The sequence below is a fragment of the Anoplolepis gracilipes genome, chromosome 4 (assembly GCF_047496725.1).
Source record: "Anoplolepis gracilipes chromosome 4, ASM4749672v1, whole genome shotgun sequence".
NCBI lineage: Eukaryota > Metazoa > Arthropoda > Insecta > Hymenoptera > Formicidae > Anoplolepis > Anoplolepis gracilipes.
This window is the reverse complement of record NC_132973.1, coordinates 6,689,387-6,710,532: the sequence shown is the minus strand read 5'-3', so window position 1 is coordinate 6,710,532 and position 21,146 is coordinate 6,689,387. Positions and strand designations below refer to the sequence as shown.

At 30.0% G+C, this 21,146-nt stretch overlaps 5 protein-coding genes across 7 annotated transcripts; 2 read left to right on the top strand and 3 right to left on the bottom strand.

Annotated features, from left to right (window-relative positions):
* The first annotated feature begins 24 nt into the window (after nucleotides 1–24).
* Nucleotides 25–1,529, top strand: LOC140664608 (uncharacterized protein F58A4.6). The gene is made up of 4 exons (XM_072889850.1): nucleotides 25–148; nucleotides 287–872; nucleotides 959–1,073; nucleotides 1,156–1,529. Exons 2-4 carry the CDS (start codon nucleotides 508–510, stop codon nucleotides 1,450–1,452), a joined length of 777 nt encoding a protein of 258 aa, XP_072745951.1. The 5' UTR covers nucleotides 25–148; nucleotides 287–507; the 3' UTR covers nucleotides 1,453–1,529.
* Nucleotides 1,530–1,634: 105 nt separating this feature from the next.
* LOC140664599 (bleomycin hydrolase) lies at nucleotides 1,635–4,656 on the bottom strand. Its single transcript, XM_072889839.1, has 4 exons — nucleotides 4,355–4,656; nucleotides 3,615–3,925; nucleotides 2,704–3,531; nucleotides 1,635–2,630 (listed from the first exon to the last, which is right to left on the bottom strand). Exons 1-4 carry the CDS (start codon nucleotides 4,362–4,364, stop codon nucleotides 2,415–2,417), a joined length of 1,365 nt encoding a protein of 454 aa, XP_072745940.1. The 5' UTR covers nucleotides 4,365–4,656; the 3' UTR covers nucleotides 1,635–2,414.
* Nucleotides 4,657–5,065: 409 nt separating this feature from the next.
* Nucleotides 5,066–7,166, bottom strand: Poldip2 (DNA polymerase delta interacting protein 2). Its single transcript, XM_072889841.1, has 6 exons — nucleotides 6,860–7,166; nucleotides 6,360–6,515; nucleotides 6,137–6,236; nucleotides 5,724–6,065; nucleotides 5,446–5,651; nucleotides 5,066–5,364 (listed from the first exon to the last, which is right to left on the bottom strand). The coding sequence occupies exons 1-6, from the start codon at nucleotides 7,129–7,131 to the stop codon at nucleotides 5,253–5,255; spliced, it is 1,188 nt and encodes a 395-aa protein (XP_072745942.1). The 5' UTR covers nucleotides 7,132–7,166; the 3' UTR covers nucleotides 5,066–5,252.
* Nucleotides 7,167–7,768: 602 nt separating this feature from the next.
* On the top strand, nucleotides 7,769–15,677 carry Pds5 (cohesin associated factor B pds5). 2 transcript variants are annotated; one of them, XM_072889791.1, is made up of 17 exons: nucleotides 7,769–8,077; nucleotides 8,979–9,133; nucleotides 9,223–9,417; nucleotides 9,538–9,728; nucleotides 9,815–10,022; nucleotides 10,123–10,629; nucleotides 10,711–11,009; nucleotides 11,096–11,438; nucleotides 11,621–11,725; nucleotides 11,835–12,254; nucleotides 12,345–12,707; nucleotides 12,800–13,031; nucleotides 13,139–13,386; nucleotides 13,473–13,769; nucleotides 13,997–14,032; nucleotides 14,148–14,198; nucleotides 14,287–15,677. In XM_072889791.1, exons 2-17 carry the CDS (start codon nucleotides 9,053–9,055, stop codon nucleotides 14,341–14,343), a joined length of 3,633 nt encoding a protein of 1,210 aa, XP_072745892.1. In that variant the 5' UTR covers nucleotides 7,769–8,077; nucleotides 8,979–9,052; the 3' UTR covers nucleotides 14,344–15,677. The 2 variants fall into 2 exon arrangements, with proteins under 2 accessions (XP_072745892.1, XP_072745894.1); XM_072889793.1 differs by lacking the exon at nucleotides 13,997–14,032.
* On the bottom strand, nucleotides 15,222–20,489 carry Rs1 (Dead-box helicase Rs1). 2 transcript variants are annotated; one of them, XM_072889809.1, is made up of 14 exons: nucleotides 20,239–20,489; nucleotides 19,822–20,004; nucleotides 19,394–19,484; nucleotides 19,073–19,218; nucleotides 18,631–18,936; nucleotides 18,407–18,534; nucleotides 18,071–18,268; nucleotides 17,738–17,882; nucleotides 17,489–17,670; nucleotides 17,050–17,375; nucleotides 16,724–16,969; nucleotides 16,583–16,664; nucleotides 16,429–16,487; nucleotides 15,222–16,334 (listed from the first exon to the last, which is right to left on the bottom strand). In XM_072889809.1, exons 1-14 carry the CDS (start codon nucleotides 20,290–20,292, stop codon nucleotides 16,330–16,332), a joined length of 2,151 nt encoding a protein of 716 aa, XP_072745910.1. In that variant the 5' UTR covers nucleotides 20,293–20,489; the 3' UTR covers nucleotides 15,222–16,329. The 2 variants fall into 2 exon arrangements, with proteins under 2 accessions (XP_072745910.1, XP_072745909.1); XM_072889808.1 differs by having other exon boundaries at nucleotides 15,222–16,487.
* Nucleotides 20,490–21,146: the final 657 nt, after the last annotated feature.

Genomic DNA, 21,146 nt, shown 5'->3' with positions numbered 1-21,146 from the left:
GACGTATTGTCACGTATTATTTAACAAAACATAATTATTTCACCATCAAAATATTTATATAATATGTTATTGCATTAGATACTTCATACATAACAGCCTTTAGAATGCACTAGTGCAGTGATTGAATTCGTTATTAGTGATTACGTTTGTAGGTGGTTTTCGTCTGAAGTCTAAATGCATGTTATTTCTTTCTTATTTCTTATATTTACTATATAACTATATATCATCTGTGTGATGCATGTCACGTGTGCATCACGTTGCGTTAAATAATATAACCTTATTCCAGAAATTGATTCGAGTAATCGTCGATGGAAAACAAATACTGAAACTCATATTTATTTATAAAGCTTAGTTTTAGAATTAAATTTTGGACTTAATAATTAATTAATCATAAAAATCTAGATAGAGAATTATATTTGAATAAATTCATTTAGTAAATTTTAGCGCGTCTTGATGAAGGTGCAATAACGCTGTAAAATATTAGAGTTACACAAATTAAAACGAGAAATGGATGTTCGTCTACGATTGATTATATATAGGAATAATATGATTTTCAACGATATCGTTGTCAAACCAGAAGCTATATTTAAATACGATATCGGTGAATGGTTTAAAGGACCTGCAGGGGATGTTGAAAATACATGTAAAAATAGAGCAAAGCCAGTTTGTTTATGTGCAAAAGGACTCAATTCCTATCTTGTCTCAGCTTATACTGTAACATTATCCAAATCATTTGTTTATCGTAAAAGTGCTATGAAAATGTTGGAAACGTTTCTACGAACATGCAATAACTTGTCATTTGATGAAGGATATTTAAAGATAATATTTATAAGATTGAGAATGCCAAAAAAACAATTTTTAGATTACAAATGGCAAGTTTTATCAGTGATCTTATAATATAACTTTTAAATTGTACGATAAACTACAGTTTTTTTCTTTTTACATTTATATTTCTTAGGAACAAAAGATTAATGCAAATAGTTCTAGAAAAGCAAGAAGCTGATTGTGCTATGTCTTGGTTGTCCACATTAGGAGGAGCATTTTCCGCATTGGGGGAAGAATTTGAACATTGTGTAAGTTGCGGCTAGGTTTTTCACTTTGTCGAGTTATATACATATACTGTAATTAATAATCTGTTATGTTTCTTTTGTATAGGCTGAAATGGCAGGAAAAATTTCAGTGAGACAATTTGAATTAGCATTACGTCTTGACAATCCTCTCCTTATTGCTCGTTGCAGATTATATTCTGCTTTAAGCTTAATTCAACGTGATTGCTTTACTACTCCAAAATACATGATACAGAGAATTTACAAATTGGCACTTAGAGAAAAGGATGTGCGTCTGCAAAACATGTGTCATGGTGTATGGGCCAAGTTGCGACATAATTATAAACAATATAAACAAAGAAAGTCTATATCACTTAAAACTTTACATATATCCTCAAAAGCATAGGAAATTTGAACTTTGTATATGTATGTTTTTAAATATACTAAGAATATATTATTTTGCAAACACAAAGTTCTCTACAATTTATTGAACATTATCTTCTTAATTAAAATAAATCTTGTACATATTACTTCCAAGTTAAGTAAGAAACAATAGTAATAAATTCAAAATGGTCTATTGACCAGACGTTTTCAATCATTGGCAAGTCTTTATTATAAATTTGACATATCTATTTATACACACACGCGCATTATATTTATAATTTTATAATTATATATTTATATATAATTATAATTTTTCTATTGCTTTTTATTGTAATATGTGCATGTAATTAATTAAAAATTAATATACAGAGGTACAGAGAGCCTGTATCTACTACATCATACATTACTGCACTTAAATAACATAATTCTTTAAATCGTAGGTATGTGATATAATATATGAAATATTGTTTCCAATTTATATATATCTATTCATTTTTAGTTTTACAATTATTATGTTAAAAACTGAAATATTGAAATGATCATTTGGGTATTTATAACAGATTGCATTTATATTACCTTATTATCTATTAAGATAAAATATATAATACGACATAGCAAATTAATATGCTTCAGCAAATATGTATATTACAGAAATGATCAGAGACTGCAGTTGTATGTGTAAAAAAAATCATTTATAATTCATAATTTCAATATGGTAACTCATATATTCAGTCTTGACATAATTGAACTAACCATTGCCCTCATATACTGTAATAAAGAAGAAATAAGATTTGAAATTCGTATAAACGGCAAAGCCACTTATCAATACTACTACATTCTTTTAAGGTATAAAATATCTATATTTTGTACACTCGCTGCATCTGAAATTTTCATTAAATATTTCATTTCTCATATTATGCCTCAAATCTTTCATCTGTAAAGGAAAACAGCTTGCCACTGTGTTTAATTAAATCCACTTTAATATCAATGAGCGAGTGTGCCCATAGGATCCCAAGCTGGTAAAATAAAGGGTTCCTGATTGAATACAGCAAGCACGTCCTCAGGTACGTATTTTTTATCTACGACTGCCTCAAAGACGAATTCGCCGAACCATTCACGGGATACAACCTGATAACCTTTTTGCCCATGATCTTCGCCCCATGAATTTTCTATCCGGAACTTCTTTATCTTACCATCTCGCTAAAAGAATAGTATACATATGTTAAATAACATATTAATAAAAATTACTTCAATTTTTTATAAAAATACTTACATCTATTGAAACGGCTGTAAAAGTCATTGCATGCACCATCATGGAATCCCCATAAAGCAGTCTATCAGCCTTTGAAAGACCAAGATTAATATCCGAGCCAAACATCAGCTCAAAATTATAAGTTTTTAAATCGTGAATACCATGCTTATCTATTAATCTTTTGTTAACATCGCAGCCAAACCAAACAGGCTCATTGTCTTTGATACTCTGCGCACACAGTTTCATCAATAATTCCACTGGTTGATTATTGTAGCGAGTAATTTTCCCACCTACAACGTTTCCTAGACAATCCACAGTATACAGTTTACCATAAGGATTACTTGGTCGAGGATCGGTCACCAAGCATACTTTATCATTCACATTATAATGTGGTTTCACATAGTTTTCATAAAACTCTAATGGCGTGATGGGTCCCACGCAATTGTAATTTTTCGATTTATCATAATACTCCCATGTAATCTTCTCAGAAGGTATACCCAGACAAATGCCAATTATTCGATAAATCACTGTCATCTGCTCACTTATCCGCGTCTTCAATTCTTCGTCCGAAGCGCCATTCTCGATCATGGTCCGCAAAGCTTTGGCATACTCTCTCAATTTACTCTTCAACAGACTATTCATGCGAACACTGGCTTCAGAACTATATGATTCTGGGAAACATGTCTTTGGTACGACACCATATCTAGTTATCAGATTCACAATCATATCCCATTGACCACCATCGGAAGTCGGATCGGTCAATAAAAAGTTAACCAGACGACCTTCAACCTGTTCACCGCGTTTTGCAGTATTCACGATATTATACAAAAAGTAATTGCAACGTTCTACCTATAAGATAAATATTATTGCATATAATTGTTTGTAATAATAAAACGAGAGTTAAATGATATTATTTGTTGGCATATACATACTTTATCCCAGAAAAACAAGTAAGCCTGGCTAAATTCAAACTCATCTAAATTATATTGTTTCATGAAGCCAGTCCTCATGACATTTAAGATTGCAAACAACCAGCATCTTCCAGAATTTTTCTGATTAGTTACAGGCTTGCCTTCAGTCTCGATTTTATGGGTGAAAACATGATTAGCTTCCTCCAAGATTTTCCTCGAAGAACAAGCTTCAATAGGATTCGTTTTCGTGCAGACATTTTGCGCCAATACATTACGATCGTCGGCATAAAACTTCGCACGTAACTGACTAAGAACGTCGGGGGTTAGAGGACCTATTAAAAAAAAAAAAAAAAAAAAAAAGGAAAACATTCAATGTTAATATTCAATGTTAAATTTAATCTACATGGCTTATTATTAGTTATATAATATTGGGTTATTGCAATTGCGCGTTATGACGAATAAAAAATCTCCATCATCTTTATTTCAAAGATTTATTTACGCGAAAATAATGTAAATATTCGCGTCCTTTATAATGGCTAGTGAATACGCGGATACTGTGGATAGGCTGGTTTTAAAATTATTAATAGCGTCAGAGGGGTGTGGCTTGCTCCGGAACAAAAAATCGGGCATATTCGGAAAGGTTAAGGTTGGTCAGTTACACTCTTACATATTAGTTTCTAATCAAGTTTTTTTTTTTTTAGATAAGTATATATATATATTTTTTTTTCTGCGATGTGGAATTTTCGACATATGTAACTTACAAATAACCATTGTAACGGATATAGCAAGCAACTCCAAGGAACTCAGGCGACGTCAAGAAGTTGTATATCACGCTATGCTTAAGCTACGTTCAAACTACCGTTTATAGAAACGGCGCACGTCGCTTTTATCTCGTCTCGTATCCCGTGATCGATAGACAAAGTAAAATCTACACGTTCTGTCTCGCTCGCTCTTCCTCGTGTTCTACATTAGGGGCCTTTTAAAGGTCGCCAAATATGCAATCTCAGATTTTGTTTAAAAAGCTTTCCTGGACGATCTTTCTTTTTTTTTTATTTCTAACGTGACTTTATATGTAACGTGACTCAAAATATATATACAAATACATTTATAAAGAACAATTATTTTTAAGCAATAAAAAAAAATATATATATATAATCCTTTTTAATATAATATTGTTTATAGTTTTTATTAATGTTACTTTGTTCAGAATCTTTTTTCTTTTTGACGTTTTTTTTCATTTTTTTTTTAAATAAAGGTAACTTTATATACAATAAAATTACAAACACAAAGTATTTTTCCCGTATACATATACTGTATTCTTATTGTTTAAAAACTATATAATTAGATCACTTTTTAAATTTCTTTACATATGTTAATAAATTTTACTCAAAAATAACTAAAGGAAATAAATAATTAGAGGTGATATTTTCTCTCTTTTACATGGAAGATTATAACAGAATTTTGGAAGAAAATATGTACACTATAATTTTATTGAATCTGGCTTACGATGGAAACTGGTCTCAAAAGTTATCACAAAATTCACGCTTAATCAAGTTTATCCATTTGCCAATTGCATTTGAAACTGTAGTATCGCCACCTAACAATTGTTATATGTTAACTAGCTAGTTACTTGTAACTATTTCATTCTATTTTGAAGAATCAGATTTCTACATTAGGCGTGGATGTTTCTTCTGCTTTTGATTCTAAAGAGAATGGTGGTATTCTACAATCAAAAGCGTATCCATCTTCTCTTTCCATTCTAAATGTTCCCCTATAAACAGAATTGTTGAATAAATAATCAAACAAGAAATAACTTTTTTATATTAGTAAAAATTTGTTAATTAATGCTTACCACATGTGACCACTTGGAGCTTGCAAACTCACATGACTGCTATATTGAAAAGCAGGTAAAGCTTTTGATAGCACAGGTTCTTGACCTACTACACCTCTTCCTCTAACAGTTTCTAATGTACCTGATAAGCTAAATATTCTCCAATGCCTTTCGCGTAACTGCACACTTGATTCACCTAAGTTTTCTAGTCGGATACAATAGCGCCACTATAAAAGAGATGAATAACAATTAATATTTATCAATTACATCTGTTGTAAATAAGTTTAGTATTAATTTACCCAATATACAGAAGTAGCCTGACTCTCCCTGCAACCCATATAAAATGGTATAACAGTAATTCGAACATTTTCAGTTGTTTCTTTATGTACGTCCGACAACTCGAGCCATGGATGATTTTTTTTCTGCCATGCTCGAAGAGTTTCTTGTGCTACAAAGCATGGTTCTTTTCCCGGATGATAATTTAGAAATTTATCAAATAGTTCATGTTGCAGTGCCGCTTTTTCGTTCGTAGTATATGGTAACACATCTTCATGGGCAACATAATCTAATCCAGGAATAGCATATAAGCTGCGACTGCTCTCATGATTACCCAGAAAAGTTACTGCCTCTGTTTGAGCACGCTAGACAGTATGCAGAAATGTTACATATATAAAATCATCTATCATTAAAACATTTTCTCATCTTTACTTACTATATAAGGACAATCACGTTGATCGATTAAAACTTGATAGAATGTATGTGTTCTACCTTTTACTTCCTTGTCGTCAACATTGTTGGAATTGTTATCTTTTCTATATAAGTAAATACATAGATTACTTATATATATATATATATAGAATATAGTATATAGTATTTAAACATAAGAAAAAGTAGATACATTTTTTATTCATACAATTATAAATATTTACACATACTTATCCTTTTTATTGGATATATCTCTGTCATATACTCTTGCTAGCCATGGAAATAGAATTACGCCTCGATAACCAAAGACCCTGTGCAAAATCATTTGACCTGCCTCATACTTTCCTTGTAACTTTGGTGTTTCCAATTTACCGACTTCTGCCAATCTACAAAAATAATTATTGGCATATATTAATACATAATTATTTTTTACAATACTCTTTTCTTCTCATTATAACAATCAAAAACATTTTAAATAAAGACAGATGTTTCACATGTCACATAAATTATTTGATTAATAAACCATAGAGAAAATAGTAAATTTTTATTTTTTTCTTTTATAATCTTACATATAAATACGAATAAATGTGTGAAAATCAGTTGTAATAGACATTAGTAAGATCTTATTTTGAAATAAATTTTTTATTTACGATAAGGCATGATTATTCAAAACGATTAACATTAATTAATTAAGGTAATAAAATAAATTGCGTTTATCTCATTTCGGTACCTGATATATCGCGCGTGTTGTAGGCGTGTTGCAGGCGCCTTCAAGAGCGACCGTGCCAGTTTGTGACCAATGAGATTTCGCATAAGTTCCATACTTGCCCGGGAGATATTGCCGATATCTGAAAATCTGATGCGATCGAAGAGATTTATGTTGTTAGATGGAAAATTGCGAACAACTGTCGCCGCTGCATTGACATTTCTACTGATTTGTTCCAAGCATCCCGGAATACCGGAGGTTATACTATACTGTTTATATATCTGACATATGTACATGTGTATGTGATACACGCATCACACGCATCTCACACACACACACACAACACACACGAGAGAAATTGAATCGATTATGACGAAAAAATAAGATATAGTCATTATTATATGTGCGACGCATTTGAATTTAATTTTAATTAAAATTAAAATTATTTAATTTAGTTAATAAAAAAATTGTGCGTAAAATACGTACAATAGTTATTCGCGAAATATAATTGAAAAATTTTCCAGCAAAGTAACTTATGAAAACACACCACATATACAGTGTGATTCGCTCTGCGAATGCAAGTTGACGAAGGAAACGTTTCATTGGTTACTTCCAGTTGAACGAAAAGAGTATGGTGACTTGTGAAAACGTGCAAGAAAGCTTTGATTTCGAGATAAATCGTACAAACAGCGGCAACTTCACGCCATACAATCGCCGGGCGTCGACCAATAAGATTTGAGAAGTCAACTCAGACCGGGTTACGTTCGAAGATCTAATTGTCGGACGAAGTAGCCTTACCGATTGACCAATCGAGACGAAGAAATTTTCGCCTCTTTTATCCCAATTGGTCAAGCGGATGATCTTCTACTCCGGTGAGTATTAATTTTCGAACGCATCCTTGGTGATGTAGTGACGCATCGCATCGCCGTGGTCGGCAACTTCAGACGAGCGAATTCGCGTCCTTTGACACGCTTAACCGCGTATTGAAACCGATTCCGCCGCCGTTTCTCCGCTGACATTTTTAGTCGTTCTTACCATGCCAAGTGTTTCGATAAACTCACGCAAATTATGTCGTAGACGATACGTGTGCGCTTAGTAAATTAAGGACTGAAAAATTGGCGACTTGTTCGCCCGGACAGTGAACTCTGAAAGAAGCGATCTACCGTGCAGTGAGTGCCCCGCGGGTTGGATATATTTGCTTTATTGATATTTTGAGTGTCACAGGCCTATGCATATCTCCAGGTAATGTTTAACCGTATTAATAATACCGCTCGTCCTGTTTTCCGCCGCGACATTTTCGCCTCCCAGAGCTTCTCACCAACTTCGTTACGCGAGAATCTTGTTTACGTCGTGGCTTGTATACGTGCACGGCAAATGCACATAACCTCGAAACTAATCGGATAACTTTTTCGAGTTGAAGAGGGGCTGCAAAAGAAAAAGAAAAAGATCTCTCTAACAATAATGCGCCTATTAATGTATTAATATGACGTTAATATATATTTTATTCTCTGGTAATACTTTCACTTTTTTTTCTTAATATATCTTGTGTAAAATACGCTAAAAGATGTATCATATAGAGTATAGAGGCTTACGCAAACTGCAAAAGTTGATAGCATTTATACCTGTTATAACGTCTAGTATTTAAATTATTGTCACGTTTACAATGATCTTGTCAATCTTTTATTTTAAAATTTTTAAATGCACACAATTCGTTCTTTTAATTATAACAGTCTTTAAAATATTATGTCACATATATACCTTATGGTAACATTTACTGTTATAATACACAGATGGGATTTAAGGTGTATTATAAATGTGTTGTATAAAAAAGTTATGATATGTATAGAAAATGCTGTATAAAATGTAGTGCAAAATTTTTGGTATTTTATAAATTTATACAAATTTTACATGCTTTTTCCTTTAAGTATTATACATATGTTATATTTTTTGAAACATATAACATATAACAGATTAGTTTTTCTTCAAAAGTAGAGCAAACATATGAGATAAGAGTTATCAGTGATATATTATTTAATATTGGTACAAAGGAAACAAAATTATTAAAAATATTAATCATGTTTTTCCTGTATTTTAAATCTTTTTAATTTAATTATATTTAATTTACTATATTATTATATTGCAGAATTTGGACCGTGTTTTAGAATATATTAAAAATAAAGTGCTTGTTATATTTGATTGGTTTACGAAGTAACCATCATGTCAGAAATAGTATACCCAGCAGGGTGCAGGTCGGTTAGCGAAGATTTAGGTCCAGATGAATTAATCAGGAGACTCAAGGTACAATTGCTCGACATCTTATTTTGTTATGATAAAAAATATCTATTATGTACAAAAGTATATAGCATTAAAATGTAATAATTGTATAGACACTAGCACACACACTACAAGCTATGGGACAAGATGAAGGAATGTACCAACAATATATTCCACTTGCATTACATTTGGCAGAAGAACACTTTCTGATGCATCAGAGTAAAGATGTGCAACTATTAATTGCTTGCTGCATTGCAGATGTTTTAAGAGTTTATGCACCAGAAGCTCCTTACAAAGATGCTGATCAGGTAATACTTAATAACATTGTATCAAATCATTTTAATTGTATTTATATAAATTAAAATAATAAATATTAATTAGGCATATAAAGCAGTTTTAACATTGCTATTTTTAATATGACTTTTTAGGTCAAAACAATATTCCTATTTCTTATTAAACAACTGGCAGGTTTAAAAGATCCTAAAGATCCTGCTTTTAAAAGGTACTTTTACCTACTTGAGAATTTAGCATATGTCAAATCATTTAATATGTGCTTTGAGTTAGAGGATTGCCAAGAGATTTTTTGCGCATTATTTTCTCTCATGTTTAGAATTGTAAAGTGAGTACATCTGAATATATCTGAAAATGAAAAACCTATTGTTAAAAGTTCTGCAATATAATATGATCAATGCAATTTGTTTTTAGCGATGAACATTCTGGCAAAGTTAAAAGCTTCATGCTGGATGTTCTATGTCCACTGATTACTGAATCAGATATTGTCAGCAACGAACTTCTGGATATTATACTTATGAATATTGTAGAACCAAACAAAACACAGAAAAAAAATGCATATTTGCTTGCTAAAGAGTTGGTGATTAAATGTAGTGATACATTAGAACCATACATTCAAGCAGTGAGTAATAAAAAACGTGAAAAATTTCTGTCAAGAAATGAATGTATGCATTTTCATATAGAAACATGATACACCAAATGTTATATTACTCTTTTTACAGTTCTTCAATCATGTTTTGATACTGGGTAAGGAAGAAAAAAGTTTGCAGATTTGCAAAAAGGTCTATGATCTGATTTACGAGTTGAATCACATATGTCCGAGTGTTTTGCTATCCGTCCTTCCTCAATTAGAATGCAAATTGAAATCTTCTTCCGAGACTGAAAGATTGGGTGCTGTGGCATTGCTAGCAAGAATGTTTTCTGAAAAGGGTTCGCAATTAGCTGTACAACATACACAATTGTGGAGAGCATTTTTAGGACGATTTAATGATATTAGTGTATCGATTCGTATTAAATGTGTGCAGTATTCGATGCATTTCTTATTAAATCATCCAGAATTGAGGAAGGATATCACAGATACTTTGAAATTAAGGCAACATGATGCTGATGAGAGTGTTCGTTATGAAGTCGTGATGGCTATTGTGACAACTGCCAGACGAGACTTCGAAGTGGTGTCAGATAGTGAAGATTTACTTGAATTTGTCAAAGAAAGAACATTGGATAAAAAGGTAAAATATTAATCTATAGTTGTTTAAATTTAAAATTAAACATTATAACTTATGGCTTGAGCTTAATGATTATATTTCCAGTTTAAAATTCGAAAAGAAGCGATGTCTGGCTTAGCTATGATATATAAAAAACATCTGAATGATGCAGATGTGCCACAGGCAACAAAGAAGGCAGTTATTTGGATAAAAGATAAAATATTGCATGGTTATTATATGGCAGGCATGGAAGACAGATTGTTAGTGGAGAGATTGCTAAATACATGTTTAGTACCTTATCAACTGCCAGCTGAGGAAAGAATGAAGAAATTGTATCATCTCCTAGGTACAATTGATGATCATGCTTCCAAAGCATTTGTGGAACTTCAGAAACATCAGCTTGCGTATGTGTTGTATATTATTTGTTTCAATTTATATATGATAAAAACAATCTTTCATTTTGATACAAATTGATTATGTATATACTCAGTGTACGAAGAGCAGTAGTCGAGTGGATAGAAATCGTGAAGAAAGCGGATGCTAAAAACGAATTAGTGACGAAGATTCATCAGATATCGCGCTTTTTGCCAGATCCTATGAAAGTGCAAGAATTTCTTCAAAAGTATAGTACTCACATGAAGAAGGATGCTAGATTATTGCAGGAAATGGAAACGATTGTACAACCTAATGTTTCTTGTAAGGAATGTGCTGAAACAATAACTAAAGTTCTTAAAAAACTAGGACAGCCTGTTATGACTAATCTATATTACAATACAATTAAGATGCTACTCGAAAGAGTAAGCTCTGTTATGATCGATGAAGAGGCAATTAGGGTAGGCATTTTATCTTCAAAAGTTTATTTTTTTATTTAAAGAAACATTCAACATGTTTACTAATTTACACACACACACACCTCTATATATATATATATATATATATATATATATATATATATATGTGTGTGTGTGTGTGTGTGTGTGTGTATATATATATGTATGTGCATATATTTTTTTAGGTTTTGATAGGCTATGTGTTAGATTGTTTAAAAGGAGGTAACGTAATAGAAGAGGTCGGTCTTAATCCAAATAATGCCGGCGAGAAAGGCTTGAGATTATTAGTGGTAAGTTTGATAATTTTATATTCTTAAATATAAATATAAATGTTTATAAATGTGATTTTATTTTGAAAACAAATGTGAACTTAAAAATAAATTTTTAATAAAATTTTAGATGCTGTCGTTTGTATTTGGCCCGCATTTCCTGCATAACGATATCTTGATGCAACTGGTCAATCTACTCGATTTAGAGGACGAGATGGTGGCACCATTAGTTCTCTCCATTTTCACATTTTTAGGAAAATACAAACCTTTGTGCGATGTAGCACCGGATATTATGAATCTTATGGTTCCGATATGCAAGAACTTCGCTGAAACAGGAACACCAAAGCAGGCAAAACAGGCCGTAAGATGTTTATTTGTTAACATGACCAACATTCACGATACTATCTTCCCTGAAATCATCGAGAGAATTAAGAACACGCTAACGCCAACATCGGAATATTATCGAACGTCTATAGTCACGTTAGGTCACATAGCATATAATTTGCCAGACAAATATCAAATACAAATAAAAAATATGGTTTCCAGAAAAGTAAGTAAAAACAAAGTTGTAACAGTAATGAATTTTTGACCGCTTTTACACAATTGTTATATACACGAAACACAATCTTCACTCCTGTAGATAGTTAAAGAATTACTAGTGAAGGAAAGCAGCGAGCAAACTTCCGAAACTATTGAGGGAGATTGGTGCAGAGAGGATCAATTACCTGAAGAGACACGATGCAGATTGGAAGGCTTAAAGTGCATGGCGCGTTGGCTATTAGGATTGAAGAGCGACGTGTTGTCAGCGCAAAAAACATTCAGAATGCTGAATGCCTTTATGGTGAATAAAGGAGATTTGCTATCGCAAGGACGGCTAAGCAAAGCTGAAATGAGTTGGTTACGATTGCAAGCGGGTTGTTCAATGTTGAAAATATGTGAACAGAAAGGTGTTGGAGATCAATTTACTGCAGAACAATTCTATAATCTTTCACAACTCATGGTGGTACGTTTGATACAAACATATTTTTTTTACATTTAATAAAATTTTAATTGTAATTAATAAAATTTATTTAATTATATTGACTTGATATATAGGATGAAGTTCCTCAAGTCAGAGAAGCTTTTGGTAGTAAATTACACAAAGGTCTTGGAAGAGGAATTCCAAACAAATGTTTGCCACTGGATTTCATGGGATATTACGCTCTGGCTGGTAAAGAACAAGACAAAAGGTTAAAGTGTGTGATGAAAACATACATGCAAACAGACATAAATAAGAGGAGGGATTATGTGAAGACACTTTCATTGGGTACCGTCGAGCGAGCTATGGGTAAGAGATTAAATAGTAATAGGGATAGTCGAAATAAATTATTTAGTATTACTTTTATACTTATATTTCATTATTCTAAAAATTCTTGCTATTTCACAATTTCACAGGTCAACTACCCCATATTTTGCCAGATTACATGTTGGTTTTCGCGGTACCTATTCTCGCGCATGATCCTGAATTCACAAGTCATATAATGGTCAGCCAGTTAAAAGTTATTCAACAGTGTCTCTGGTTCATTTTAGAACCCCTTATCACAAAAAATGAATATTATTGTTACGGATTTTACAAAAATCTCGTGGAACGCATGAAAAGTCATAAAGATGCGCTCAAACCTGAAAACAACGAAATGAATTATGTAATTATCATAAATTATTTTTTAGATTCTCTTTTTCAATAAAATAGTTCGTTGTAAATTAATTTTTATTTTTTACACATTCATAGAAATTGTGGGCCGTTTGTGATTTGGCAATGAATGTAATATATACAAAGACTACAAATTTCGACATGAAGGAATTTCCAAGCGAAACACGAATACCTACAATGTACTTCAAACGAGTGGACGATATGGTGGCTAATACTAAGAATTATTTGCCTGCGGAATTACAAGTAAATATGACGAATCCGAAAGGAAAGGGATCATTCCATAATACACATACAGTCAATGAGAAACCACAACGCAGAACTAAGTCTAAACAACAGAAGGAAGTGGGCATTGGACCTAATGAAACAGATGCAAGGGTAAGATAAGTTTTAGAATAATTCTCTAATTACTTACTGAATATTTTGCTGAATTTAATTCATAGTTAAATATAAAAATTAATCATGATAGACATTTATATCCACATTAAACAAGATATATATAGTAAATTACGAAAATATATGACAAGCTGTATAGTAGATTAAAAAATTAATTGTAATAGCATCCATTTAATTCTTCGGATATGTATAATTTTAATGATTTCAAGCTGCAAATTGGGGAAATGGAATGTATCGATGCACAGGTAACTTGGATGTAATGTTAGACTAATGTTTGCTCTTCTATATGAAGATTTTTCTTTAAATACACTAAAGTAAATTTATGAACATATTTGATTATTTAAGTAAGTTTATTTACAGCCTGCTGAAGCATCAGAGACCAGAATTCAATTACCTGGCTTGGAGGAAGAGGCAAGTTGATTTCTGCCTTAAAGCGAAATTTTTAAAAAATATTGATAAAATGGTTTTCTGATTTTTTTTTTGTCAAAATTACTTTTAGATTGAAGAACCACCAGCAAAGAGGGCATTAAGGGAATCGGATAAAGTAAATAAATAATTCAGTGATTGGACTATACCCAGGGAACATTGGGATGGGGAAAGACTTAAAGAGTATGTGAGGATAAGAAAAAAAATTAAAGGATCTAAAAAATACTTTATAAATTAGAAAACAGAATATTTTGGTTATGTATAACGATTAATAAACCTAAGTCGTTCATGTATCTTTAGAGTGTAAGATATTAAGATTATGGCACATTAATGTCAGGCTTACAATGCAGAGAACTCTTTGGACTTGCAACTTATGAGTAAAGAAAAAAAATAAAAGTGGAGCGAAAATATTATCAATTTTTCACAGCTAAATTGAATTCATGAATCTATTTCGCGTTGATAACAAAATACTTTATTATATATTTCTCGTTAATACTACGAATTACAAAAATATGTTTCATACATATATAATTTATGATAGAACAATTCCTATAAATGGTCATATACATAGTATTTCCTCGTTGAAAAAAAATTTTATTAATAGAAAGTCATCTCCCTTTCCCTTTTTTTTTTTCTTTATGTAAGTGAGTCTCGAACTTGTTTGAATATCTTTTCAACATATGATAGTGCACAAGTTTTGAAAAATTATGCATTCTTATTCTCTCTTACTCTTCTACTTTTTGTCCTGATTTTGCTCTTTCTTTTTTTTTTCGACGAGTTGAAAAAATAATATAAAACATGATTTTTGAAAGGTAAACGAGTTCACTATTTTATTAACAGAAAAAGATGAGTCTTTTTTCTGTTAACGAGGAAATGCTGTGAACATAAAAATTTTTTATAAATTATGTAATGTTTCTACGATTATTTGTCATATTAATGTGCTCTTTCTTATTTCGCATTTGACCATTCACTTGATATTGCATTCACTTTTACACTATTAGATAAAGATCGTTTTTTGTTTCTTTTTACTTCACGAACATTTAATTACAACATTATATTGCTTGAAAAATAGTATTCAGTTTAATCAGCAAGTACATATACACAATATTGTCAACATTATTAATAAATGACTTAAGCACATACAACAAAATCCATTTTCTGCAAAAGAAAATATATTCAGATATATCAAATATACGATCACTTTATAAACAGCGAAAGAAAATATTATTAGTTTTGTTGCGTAAACAATATGTATTAAATAAGAAGTTGTGTGTTTATTGGCTTTGTGATCCAAAGTTGTTGGTTTTTAACAATACAATTATCGCTACATTTTAGTCGTGATTATTATAATTAATGCACATTAAGTATGATCTACATGTGTAATAAAAAAAAAAAGAATATTGCGAGAACTTGTGCGAAAACCTTCAACTTTTGTATTTATAAATAAACATAAAATTAAAATTATATTGATTGCAAACGATTATTGTGTAATACCTTAATTTATATTAACGTAAATGCAATTTTTACGACACATGTAAAAAGGACGTATTTCGATTTTATTTATTAAATATTCTAAATATTCAAACAATAGAAGAGATTTTTGAATAAGAATTTTAAGCATAAAGTTTAAATGAAATGGGCCTAGATTTTGAGAAAACTTAAGTTCTCAATATTAGAATTACCAAACTTAAGCATTCAATATTAGATCTAAAGATGAATGAAAATTGTGAACGAATTCATGAATGATGATGAATGATTGAAATCACATTAATAATTATAGAATTAACGTATATCTATTACCTTTTATAGAAATTACAGTACAATGCAAGGTTCAACCGCTCTGTAATTTTTCACATTTGTGAAAATATAGAAATATTTATTGCAATGTTATTTTTTTCTTACATTTTTTCTCATTAGATATTTCTATCAGCAAATATCTATCTACTGTATTGATTTTATTGAAATATATTTGCAAATATATGATTATTTTATTGCATAGTACTGCAATTTTTTCAAACAGGTCACAAACTACGAAAAGTATACATACATCTGATTAAACAATCAATCAGTGCTATTCATCTGTCAATCTGTGAGATACGTATGGCGTATTGTATAATCATTCTATAATAAAACAAATCAAATAATATGCCATGTATTTAATTATAAAATTATGTTACATTATAAAATTAACGTTTTTTAGAAAATTTTTTTTGACCTTTTCTCACACTCTTTTGTTGCATTTTAAATGTATTCTGTTTTTTCTTAACATTTGCCCTAAAACGTATAATAAAGATTATTATACATATACATATATAGAAATATCTATATCTTCTTTTATCTTATGATTTTAATGAAAAAAATATACTCACTCATATCGCATTCTTTTCACACCTTTTTTGCTTGTGTCTGTTAGATCAGTGACAAAAGATGATCTTGATCGTTTCAATGATCCTGAAATAACAATTTGTTAAAAGATTCTTTCGATATTATAAAATAATATAAAATTATACCTTTTTTAGTAAAGTCACGATTATGTTCATCCATAACTACTCTAATCTTCTTTTGCTTATTACTCTTTTTGGCCAATCGTGCTTGATAGGCAGCTATCTTCTCTAATTCTCTCTTAGCTCTATCTTCGGCTGTATCCTTCTTAAGTTCATTTTGCGTTTTCTTCTTTTTTTCTTCCACTATATTGGAAGGTTCTTTTTCACGTTTTTTATTTTTGCTAACTTGTTTTTTACTTAATAGAAGATTATCTGAAAGTATACAAAAAATTCAAGTAGTTATATGATTATATACTATTGTTAGTAGAATGTAAAATATTTCGATTCTTTACCTTTTTCTCTCTTTCTTTCATTTTTAGACTGGAACCAACTTCTCTGATCCTTATCTTCATCTTTAAGTAATTTCTCAGCACGATTAGCTTGATTTTCTATTTTAGCCAATTCTTTCTCAGCCTTTTCTTCTTGTAAAATTCTTTCCACATCTGCTTCCAATGATTCTAATTTTTTGTTATATTTTTCTATTATGTCAGATGGTATTATCCTATTCTTGATCGGATTTTTTGCTTGTTTAATAATTTCTTTTACTAAGGAACGTTCCTGTTCACCAGCTAACGATACAGAAACACCTCCACGACCTGCTCTTGCAGTTCTCCCAACTCTAATAATTACAAAAATAATTTGTTATAACTCTGGTATATATATATATATATATATATATATATATATATATATATATATATATATAAAAATGATGTTAATTAAAAATTATACCTGTGTATATAATGTTGTAGAGTAGCAGGCATTACAAAATTAATTACAGTTTTTACACCACTTATATCCAAACCTCTTGCAGCAACATCAGTTGCTAATAAAATATCAATTTCTTCTTCTTTAAATTTCTGCAGATTCTCCAATCGTTGTGGTTGTGTGAGATTACCATGAAGTTCTCCAACCTAGTCAAATATAAGAAAAAAAATATAATATAATTACTAATTTCACTAATATTAATAATTTATTTACCTTTAAACCTAATAAGCCCAATAAAATATGCAATCTATGGGCTTGTCTTTTTGTTTGTACAAAGATCATGGTATGATCATGAAAAGTTCGACAAACTAATGCTGTTAAAATTGCTTCACGATCTCCTTCTCTTTCCTTACGTATGCTAAAATCATATTGAAAGTAAAAAAAAAGGAGAAAGTAATAATAAAAAATAATAATTATAGATATAATAAATACAATAATAAATATAAAAATAAAATATAAAAATATTTTAAATATTATATAAAAAATAAAAAAATACGAAAAATATAAAGAAATAAAACATATTAATTACAGGTAAAATTTACTTACCGAATGAATTCTTGGCGTAGATTAAAGGCTACATCTTGATTGCTATCCACAAATATTTTAATAGGTTTATCAAGAGATACTGCTGCTAAATCTTTTACTTCCTCTGTCATAGTAGCAGAAAAGAGAATAGTCTGTCTGGTTCTTGCACATTGCTTCACAATGTATTTCATTTGTTCAGCAAAATATTCATCTAACATTCTTAAATAAAAAAATATGTATTATGTATATGTATAATTAATTATATAATTATTTTTATTACATCTAATAAATTAATAATATTATTGTATTGCATATGTGTATATGAGAATATATATTTGCTTATATTAATCATTTTACCTATCAGCTTCATCTAAAATTAATACTTCAATATTGTTTAATGAAAAAGTAGGTGCATTTTTTAAGTGATCAATTAATCTTCCAGGGGTTGCTATTACAATATCTGGATTTTTTCTCAATACACTTTCCTGCATTTAAAAATATGACAAATTTATTAGGCATGTTATTTAATTGAAGATAATTTATGTAAAAGAACTTTTTATACAAGAGACAAAATAACTCACCTGTATTTTTACATCCAATCCACCTACAGACAAACCAACTTCTACTGTTGTAAATTGAGTTAGCTGTTTTGTCACTTGATAAACTTGTACTCCCAGCTCTCTGGTAGGTACAAGTACAAGAACACGTGAAATAGCAGGACCATCTAGTGGCCTGTATAATAATCTTTCCAAAGTTGGAAGCATATAAGCTGCAGTTTTGCCAGTACCTGTCGCTGCACAACCACAAATGTCACGGCCCATTAAAGCTACAGGAATGGTAGCAGCTTGTATGGGAGTTGGTTGTACAAAATTCATTGCTGTTATAGCCTAGAAAGTGTAAAAATTAATCAGTATCTTTTACATTATACTGTTTTATCAAGTTTACTGTTTTATTACATATTTAACACATTATTTTGTATATATTGATTTAGTAATTACTTTACTAATTAGTATACACACATACCTTTAGCAAAGGTCTAGACAAATTCATTTGATAAAATGTAGAATATGTTTGAGAATCGGTATATTCCTCAAAATCAAGTGCTTCTTCATCATTTTCTTTGACAAGTTCCTTTATTTTCTTTTTCTTTTCCTTGGTCTTAATAGTATCTATAATAAATCAATAAATAAAATAAATATATCTATATAGTCTCAAAGATAAATATTTTACAATAAATATACAATTAAAGATTTTGTTGTGCAAACATAAGTAATAACAGAAACCTATAAAAATTATAATTTTTACAAATTTGTTTTATCATGTAAATAAATAAAATATACATACCTTTTTTAAGCTCATCCTCAGATAGGGAAATGGTATCATCATTCTGATCTGTTTCTAGTTCTATTTTAATAGAATCATCCTCTGTTCCATCCTAACAAATATAATAATAAATTCTTTCTAATAATTTCATATAAATTATAATAATCTTTGATCTTATAATTTATGTCGTTATAATTTTAACCCTCAAACTGAATGTTTTTTGTGTCTGCTTCAGATTTAGATTCGTCAGTACATTGCACTGAATGACCTGTTTAAATTGTTCTTTCAGTTATAAGTCCCTTTTGACACAAACTTTTTTTTGGATAAGTTTCCAACTTTGAGATTTTATTAATATTTTTTTTAAACAATGGATTAAAAATGACATGGACACAAAAGACCCACATGTTCAGTTTGAGAGTTAAAATAATATAGATGATAATATCACGTACCTGACTGCTATGTTCCTTTCGAATCTTGTTTATCTTGTCATCTAATTTTGTTTTTGGCTTGCGTTTAATATATTTGCTCAGATCATTCCAAGGATCCTGATTGTATTCAGCTGCACTACTTATAAATTGGAAACTACTATCAAAGTCTTTACTCCCTTTCTTTTTTTGTTTTCTTGGCTGAAACTAATAAAAATCTAATATACATTTTCTTATTCAAGAACATGTAAATATAAATATAATTACATTATAATTCAAGAAATTCTACTATACACTCGGTATCCGCTGTTCAAAGGAGGTTAAAAAATCCAAGATAAATTAAAATGTATTCACAAAAATAACAAATAACATTATATAAAATAATACATTTTAATACACAGATGCTGTACATTATTTTTTAATACAATGATTTCAACTTACATCGTCTTCTTCGTCCGAACTTTCAGAATAATTCGCAGATTGTATAAATTCCATCTTGAAAATACTTGAAACCTATAATTAGGTTAGTTTTAGATTCTTTTTATTTGCTAGAAGTTTTTAAAATTTCTGCACTTGAAATGAGATGGACATATTCATTGACGTTAGAGAGAAAGAAAGTTAAGAAACTCTGAGTGTAAAAAGTGTAAACAAAACAAATATATACACACGTGGTACCCGTGGAACACAATGTGTATTAAGGTCTATTCATAAGTATCAATTTAAGCTTCGTTTACACAAAGAGAAGCCTGAGAGACACCACGGCCCGGTTTTACGTAATCCCTGAAAGCGATACGCCCTCTGTGGACATAAAAACGTGGACATTCAACTACATAGCCAATGTCCACGAATGTTCTCAATGGATAACGCATAATGTGCACAGTTTTGGTTGCGATCCGTGCTATGTCCACAAAATTTATTACACATTTTGCTTATTCGCTTTCACCTAAAAATAATTTGTTATTTCTCCACACTGGCAATAATTTACTTTTAATATCAAATAACCATGTAAATATTGTCAATATTCTAATTTTGCCAATAATATCTTGATTTTTGGTAATTCTTTTTCTTTTATTAAACGCTATTTTTACATTCTACATTTTACAAATTAAAACTTATTTAATATAAAAAAGAAATTTTCTTTCAACAATTTAATAATTTAGAGTATTATATTGTTCTACAAATACAATAATAAACTTTAAAATATCGATAGATTCAATTAAATGAAATAAAAATCAGATATATTATATGTGTACGTATATATACAAAATTTTTTTAATTAGAGAAAAATGTCAATTTTTTACTTATTTAAATAAAAATTGCCCGAATTATATCGTGTTTGCTGTCATAAT

What these genes read in the sequence shown, in the direction of transcription:
- LOC140664608 (XM_072889850.1), top strand. Translation starts at nt 508, where the DNA reads ATGGATGTTCGTCTACGATTGATTATATATAGGAATAATATGATTTTC. An exon ending in CAATTTTTAGATTACAAATG is followed by an intron (nt 873 to 958) that starts GCAAGTTTTATC and finishes TATATTTCTTAG; the next exon opens with GAACAAAAGATTAATGCAAA. An exon ending in GGGAAGAATTTGAACATTGT is followed by an intron (nt 1,074 to 1,155) that starts GTAAGTTGCGGC and finishes TCTTTTGTATAG; the next exon opens with GCTGAAATGGCAGGAAAAAT.
- LOC140664599 (XM_072889839.1), bottom strand. An exon ending in ACTTGTTTTTCTGGGATAAA is followed by an intron (nt 3,532 to 3,614) that starts GTATGTATATGC and finishes TTTATCTTATAG; the next exon opens with GTAGAACGTTGCAATTACTT. An exon ending in TTACAGCCGTTTCAATAGAT is followed by an intron (nt 2,631 to 2,703) that starts GTAAGTATTTTT and finishes CTATTCTTTTAG; the next exon opens with CGAGATGGTAAGATAAAGAA.
- Poldip2 (XM_072889841.1), bottom strand. Translation starts at nt 7,131, where the DNA reads ATGTACATATGTCAGATATATAAACAGTATAGTATAACCTCCGGTATT. An exon ending in ATATCCAATAAAAAGGATAA is followed by an intron (nt 6,237 to 6,359) that starts GTATGTGTAAAT and finishes TTACTTATATAG; the next exon opens with AAAAGATAACAATTCCAACA. An exon ending in AGGCTACTTCTGTATATTGG is followed by an intron (nt 5,652 to 5,723) that starts GTAAATTAATAC and finishes TCTCTTTTATAG; the next exon opens with TGGCGCTATTGTATCCGACT.
- Pds5 (XM_072889791.1), top strand. Translation starts at nt 9,053, where the DNA reads ATGTCAGAAATAGTATACCCAGCAGGGTGCAGGTCGGTTAGCGAAGAT. An exon ending in AAAGAACATTGGATAAAAAG is followed by an intron (nt 10,630 to 10,710) that starts GTAAAATATTAA and finishes TTATATTTCCAG; the next exon opens with TTTAAAATTCGAAAAGAAGC. An exon ending in AAAACAACGAAATGAATTAT is followed by an intron (nt 13,387 to 13,472) that starts GTAATTATCATA and finishes ACACATTCATAG; the next exon opens with AAATTGTGGGCCGTTTGTGA.
- Rs1 (XM_072889808.1), bottom strand. Translation starts at nt 20,292, where the DNA reads ATGGAATTTATACAATCTGCGAATTATTCTGAAAGTTCGGACGAAGAA. An exon ending in GAAAGGAACATAGCAGTCAG is followed by an intron (nt 19,485 to 19,821) that starts GTACGTGATATT and finishes TATATTTGTTAG; the next exon opens with GATGGAACAGAGGATGATTC. An exon ending in TCGTGACTTTACTAAAAAAG is followed by an intron (nt 16,665 to 16,723) that starts GTATAATTTTAT and finishes TTGTTATTTCAG; the next exon opens with GATCATTGAAACGATCAAGA.